This window comes from Oryx dammah, unplaced genomic scaffold (assembly GCF_014754425.2).
Source record: "Oryx dammah isolate SB20612 unplaced genomic scaffold, SCBI_Odam_1.1 HiC_scaffold_24, whole genome shotgun sequence".
NCBI classification, from domain to species: domain Eukaryota; kingdom Metazoa; phylum Chordata; class Mammalia; order Artiodactyla; family Bovidae; genus Oryx; species Oryx dammah.
Genome location: NW_024070208.1, coordinates 46,801,530 through 46,808,724, shown reverse-complemented (window position 1 = coordinate 46,808,724; position 7,195 = coordinate 46,801,530). Strand labels below are relative to the sequence as shown.

Genomic DNA, 7,195 nt, shown 5'->3' with positions numbered 1-7,195 from the left:
TTTGTGACATCAACAGAATATATTTTATTTTATTTTTTTACTTTTGCTTGTAAATGAACAGCCCCTCCCTTCCATGATAATGGAAAATAATACCTTAAGGGAGAAAGAGCTTACTTTTAAAAAAAGCAAATAGCTGATAAAAAGGGAGGTGAAAGGTGATAATTTAAATGATAATTAAAAATATAAATATAGGATCATTTTTAGTTGAGAAGACATTATCTCCCCAGATGGCGCTAGTGGTAAAGAACCTGCCTACCACTGCAAGACACAAGAGATGTGGGTTCAATCCCTGTAAAAACTCCTGGAGTTTTTTTACTCCTCCTCCACTCCTGGAGGAGGAAATGGCAGACTACTTGGTATTCTTGCCTGGAGAATCCCGTGGACAGAGGAGCCTGGTGGGCTACAGTCCATAGAGTTGCACAGAGTCGTTACATGACTGAAGTGAATTAGTATGTGTACGCACGCATATCTCCACCCAAACTGAAGTAGAAAGACTAGAGAGATCATATATGAAGGAAGATTGAGTGGAGCACAGTAGGCATTGCCATAAATAACAGCACAGCAATCAATATTTATTGTTAACTATACACCAGGCCCTATTCCAGGTCCTTTATCAATATCATCTTATTAAATACTTGGAACAAGTTTACTTTACACATAAAGAAACTGAGAGAAACTAAATAATTTGCCAGTTATTTGGAGAGCCAGAGCCAGGATTCCAACTCAGAAAAGTGTGATTCCAAATTTCTTTTAACCTCTTTACAAACTTGTCCTCTACAACATGTCCCTAAAAGGAAGACTTAATCTATAGCTAATTATAGACTGCATTGGTTTTATTTTGTTCTTATGGATATTAGGTTTATACCTTGGTTTCATTGCCTTTGTTTAAACTATGTTGCTAAGTCAGTTCAATCGTGTTCGACTTTTTGCGACCCCGTAGACGGCAGCCCACCAGGCTCCCCTGTCCCTGGGATTCTCCAGGCAAGAACACTGGAATGGGTTGCCATTTCCTTCTCCAATCCAATTATTCATTAAAATTCTTATCAATATTCTAGCAGAGTTTGAATTGCTAAACTTACTACCTGATTAATTATGACAATTTTAACATATAACAATCAAACTCTAACATTCTGACAGTGAAATCATACAAGAACAGGGTGAAAGCAAGGCAGGGGGAAAAATGTCCATAGCTGGAAGAAAGCAGCAAAGGAGTTATATTCACAAATTTCTGATGTAGATTTATAGAATTTAAGAGAATACCAAAAGAATGAGAAGCTACCTTTATAACTGAGAAAAATTCTTTAGATATGAATTCTAAATCTCCATTCCCCTTAGGTACTATTCTTAAAGAGTTGCCAGAACTCATATGACTATAACAGTTTTCTAAGCCCTGTAAGATTCTAATCAATCTCCTAGTGTGAACCACCTTCAGAAGTCCTACTAAGTGAAATAAATATTCAGAGAAAATATTCTAACATTTTGTGACCAACACAGTGAGACCCAGGGGGAAAAAAATTTCAAGAAAATTGTCTGTGAATGACCAAGTTAAGGAGGCAAATTTTCAGGGAGACAACATGAGCAGTTCATCTTTAGTTTTCTGTCTTGAGTGAGACACAGAGTGGTAAATGAAAACCCATACAGTCAATCCCTTAAACCAGTCAACATAAAGGCAAGTCCTTAAGCATCTGATTAGTACATGATAAGAACATCATTCGGGATCTTAACTATTTATTGTTACGTGGTTTCTAAAGCAAGTAAAAAGTTCCCGAAATAAAATTTACCAGACATGGAACTGTAGCTTATATAAAAGTACCTCTGTCTGCTCAGCTCTCTTTGCCTCATTTGCAATCATATAGCGAAAGATATTTCAAAACAAGAAGCGATCTTGAGTGTCTGAAAACTCCACTTGCATGAGTGGTTTGTGTTCAACTCCTCCTGCCCTCCCAGGCACTGTGGCACTCAGTGCACAGAAGTACTCAGCTGAGTCACGCCAATGGGCTGAGAATTTCCTCAGGTTGAAAGAAAAATCACTGCTCTTAAATTCAGCCACGAAGCCTCTAATGCCTTGAACCACGGTGTTCCCTGAAAAGTACTTGAGGAGCAGCTGGGGTCTTTGCCTGGGGTACTGGACGTACCAGAAGAGATAGGGAGTTGCACCGTAGGAATAGTTACACTTCAGCTCCAATGAGGTTCCTTCAGAGACCAAAACAGGGTCATCAGGCTGGGTCACTGACTGGCCTCTGGAATCTCTCGGGGCAAATATCATCCCCAGTATTGAGATGAGCAGCAGCAGCATGGCTGAGCAGTGGAAACGTTGTGAAGTCTTTTCTGAATGATCTCCCCTAAGCAGACAGGAAAGCGGCAGGAGAAAGAATTTGAAGTCTGGACAAGTTCCTTGCTAAGATAAAAACATAAACGCTGCTGAGATGAGCCTGCAGCTTTCTGATGTTTGATGTCTGATTCCTCTTTCTTGCCTCTGCAAAGAACTCAGCAAGCTGCAGGGAGGAGTTATTTTGTATGAATAGTACTGAAACATATATATTTCTTTTTTCATAGCTCAAGAAGCATCTAGGGAGTCCCGTTTTCTGGACTCTGTAGAGAGTAGAAAGCAAATTGTTTGCTTTCTCATGCATGCTCAGTTGCTGTCGTATGACTTTATGGCCTGTAGCTTGTCAGGCTCCTCTGTCCATGGAATTTCCCAGGGAAGGACACTGGAGCAGGTTGCATTTCCTTCTCCAGTGGATCTTCCCAGCTGAGGGACTGAACCCATGTCTCCTGCATTGCAGACAGATTCTTTACCACTGAGCTACCTAAGAAGCATCTAGAATGTTATCTCTTGATATTTGCTCTATTTCTTCTATATAATCTACACATTTTGGCTACTCAAATGGTGGCAAATTGCATTTTCATTGTTTTATCTTTTTAAATTTTGTTATTGTATAACTAGACACAAGAGGTAATGTATATTCATAAATGAGATGCACAATTATAGGATTAGATCTCATAATTTTTACCTTCAAATTACAATGTAAATCAGTCCATGGATTGAGGGGATACTCTAAGACAAGAGTTAGAAAAAAATGAAAGTAAACTTTGGATCTGGACTGGAAGTATATTCATGTTAATAGGAGGTGTGCACATGCATGCATGTCCACACACACAAACTTAAATGTTTAATTCTCCCTGGTCCTTAAGAGCACCATTGTATGGTAGAAAAACCACAGACTTGGAAATAAAATTGACTTGATTGGAAACTGTTTTCAGTCTCTTGCTCTAAGTGGACAATGTATATAACCTCTTTGAGCCTTATTTTCTCAACCATAAAATTGGTAATATATAGGTAAACTACTTGGTTGGTAGGCTTCCCAGGGGTGCTATTGGTAAAGAGCCTGCTTTCCAATGCAGAAGTCATAAGAGACGTGGTTCGATCCCTGGGTCAGGAAGATTCCCCGGAGGAGGGCATAGCAACTCACTCCAGTATTCTTGCCTGGGGAATCCCATGAACAGGGGTGCCTAGCGGATACAGCCCCTGAAGTTATCAAGAGTTGGACATGACTGAAACGACATAGCACACACACACTCAAGCTACTTGACTGGTAGTGATAAAGGCTCCTTAGCCAGATTTTAGTCAGCTTTTCTGGATTCCCCTTTGGACCAAATTTCATCCTTTTAGGCTCTGTCCTTGGCTCCCTTAATACAGTTTTAGCCAGAATCTTTTGGATCAGTTTGGGAAAACCTCCCACTGTTGTTATCATCAAATTCTTCATCCCCTACCCTTAGGATCTTATCTCCCTGGCCTGACTCCAGCAAGAACCCTATCATCAAGTTGTTTAGCCAGAAACCCCTCACCTCTGATGTTTTCTCTTTTTAGAGAGTTGCCATGTCCAAGTGCCTGTGAGGATAAAAGTGAAAGATAACACAAAGGAGGAAAATCCTATGTAACTGATATGGCATACATCAGTTTTACTCAAAATCCCTTTGCAAGAACTTCACCACGAGGTCATATTTAACTAAAAGGAGTCTAGAAAATAAAATCTATCCAGGAAGATATTTGATTGGAAAGAAAGGGAGATGAATTTTTTGTGTTTATTAGATGAATTTTTTGTGTTTATTAGTAGCCAGTTTTTTCTCATTAGGATTATCATGATGGTTAAATAAGATTATCTATAAGATAATATAGTCAGTCGCTAAGTCATGCTAGCAAAGAGTCAGACACTACTTAGCGACTGAACAACAGAAATCTATAAGAAGTGCTTCTACAATGCTTAGCACATTGCAAATACTGAAAAAGTGTTAGCTGGGCTACATGTTTGTGTTATGACGCAAATATCCTGGATCTAAGCCTTAAGGAATCAAGCAATTAAGTTACTGGTGACTAATGAATGCAAGCATATATCTAGTGAGGAAATTGATGAAAATATCTGAGAACTAGAGCTATTCTTGATTCAATAAACAGTAAGCTCTTACTTGTGAGATAAACAGTCCACTAGAAGCTTCATATTGCTTCAGTAAACCTCCCAACAATTTAACTGAATTAAGTAAGATTACCCCTGTTTTGAGACAGAAACACAAAGGTAGGAGAAATTGATCCAAGATCACTTAAGTGGGGCATGTTGGCACAGCAATGGAGCAGGACTTTGCTTTGTTTCTTGAGCTTCCCACCATCAATTGCTCTGTTTCAAGGATTGGGGAGAAATAGGATGTATTAAGAAACAAAGTCAATTGACACTTAATCATATATGGAAACTTTGGATAGCAAGTCATATTTATGAGAAAAGAATTACAAAGAGATGAAACAAGAAGAATATGTCTTTTATATTACATCAGTACCACTAAAGGGAAAAAAGGTAATTGCTAGAAACTCAACTACAAAAGTTATCTTGGCATTGTATTTTGTTTTATTTATGGATTGCTTTAATGAAGTAGTTAAAAATCCGTTCAGTCTTTTTCAAGAATGATTTCCCTGTTTCATAAATTATAACCTTGTCTATAAAATTTTCTGAATAATGGAGAACCCATAAAAGAAATTTCTTACAAACAGAAGAATACATAAAACCAGTTAATCAGAAAGCTATTAGTGAACATCAGAAATTTCAAAATTATATAGAAAAAATAGTAAGACTGAAAAGGATTTAAGATGATGGGAAAAATGTAATTTAATGTGAAAGGAAACAACTGAATTTTTTGTGGAATCAGTCATATATATTTTCTGAATATATTTGTACCTGTATATACCACATACAAATATATACCATCCTACTTTCTATATATAATATATGTGCTTTATAAATAGTCTTAAAAGAACAATGGGGCTTAAGATAAGCTTTGAGTAATGGCTAAGATTTGCACTGTACATGAGTAGGGGAAATGACATTTCAGGTAGAAGGAATAACAGGAACTAAGTTGAGAGAGTCATCAGTACTAAATCTGGTCTGATTCTGAGGAGGGTTAAATTCAAGGGTTAAGAGAAAAAAAATTGTGAAGCAGGACACATCTTGGCTAAGAACATGGATTTTTTGAATTACATGAATTTAGTTTCTGAGTCTACTCTTAATAACTGTGCAGTCTTGGACAATGTTCTTATCCTCACCAAGTACCCTGGTGGCTCAGACAGTAAAGAATCTGTCTGCAATTCTGGTGACCCAGGTTCAACCCCTGAGTCGGGAAGATCCCCTGGAGAAAGGAATGGCAACCCACTCCAGTATTCTTGCCTGGGAAACACAAGGGACAGACTAGCCTGATTGAGCAATTAACACTTTCACTTCATCTTTAAAAATGAAGACAGTAAAAAAAGTAAAATGATATAATTAAAGCACTTAGCAAAATGCCTGATTTACAATAGCAAGCATGAAATAGTAATAATAATATGGAAACAATGAAATGTAAAATGTCTAGTTTTGGTAATGAGGAACTAGTACTCGTTAGTTCTCTGAATGGTGACGTTACGTACACATAACACATGCACGTTTAAGGTGGATATGTCTGCCATGTGGATGTCATGCAGTTTGCACTGAAAGTGTCTCAAACTTTGTTGCTGGACTAATCCAAATACTAGTCTCCCCATACTATTCTTTCCTCGCAATTTCCTATCCTTATCACTTACAGTTTTGAAATGGATTACTGCTTAACAAGTGAAGGTTTAAAATGATTTTTGTTAAATAATCTGGCTTTACTTACACTGTGTTTCATTTCTTCTTTTGGTCTCTGCTAATGTGGCCCATTGTTTCCTGGGATGGTGTTCAGTTTAACCCTCCCACGTCTGATGCTAAGATCTATGGAGAGGGATTTCCCTGGTGGTCCAGTGGCTAAGGCTCTGTACTTCCAATGCAGAGAGTCTGGGTTTGATCCCTGATCGGGGAACTAGATCTTGCATGCTGCAACCAAGAGTTTGCATGCTGAAGCAAAAGATCCCAAATACCCTAACTAAGACCCAGTGCAGCCAAATAAATAAATATATATATTTTTAAAGGGTCTATGAAGAGAAGGCAGCCAGAAGGCATTTTTATTTGCCCTAAGCTCCCCATACACACCCCAGGAAGGCAATTTCTGTGCCTGGATGAAATCTCCCAAGCAGTCCTACAACACTTCCCTCCTCCTCTGGCCTCTGTGCTTTTATTGGTGGCAGGAGAGAAACCATGAATAATGTTTTCTTTCTTTGTTTTCTGGGAAAACTGAGATGGGATAGAGGTCAACAGTATTTTCTTTCCTTACCTGATAAATTAGTTGCTTCTCACTTCATGACCCGATGTCTTTCTTAAATCCAGACACTAAGCAGACACTAGTACCATGATTTGGAAAAGGAAATGGCAACCACTCCAGTATTCTTGCCTAGAGAATCCCATGGACAGAGGAGCCTGGTGAGCTGCTGTCCATAGGGTTGCCCAGAGTCGGAGATGACTGAAGTAACTTTGCATGCATGCATGCATGCATGCATGCATGCATTGGAGAAGGAAATGGCAACCCACTCCAGTATTCTTGCCTGGAGAATCCCAGGGACAGAGGAGACTTGTGGGCTGCCGTCTCTGGGGTTGCATAGAGTTGGACACGACTGAAGCGGCTTAGCAGGAGCAGCTGCACCACAATTATTACTTTCTCTAAATTTGGAGGCTGGAGGCACGTCATCAACTCTTCCAAGGCCTCTGAAAGTGAAAGGCGCTCAGTCTATTCAACTTTTTGCCACCCTATGGACTATAAC

General features: G+C 38.8%; 1 gene segment (V, D, J or C); it reads right to left on the bottom strand.

The window, feature by feature from the left end:
- Positions 1-1,867: 1,867 nt before the first annotated feature.
- On the bottom strand, positions 1,868-2,266 carry LOC120883230. The segment is given in 1 exon segment: positions 1,868-2,266. A coding segment is annotated over 1 exon segment (399 nt).
- Between the last annotated feature and the right edge of the window lie 4,929 nt (positions 2,267-7,195).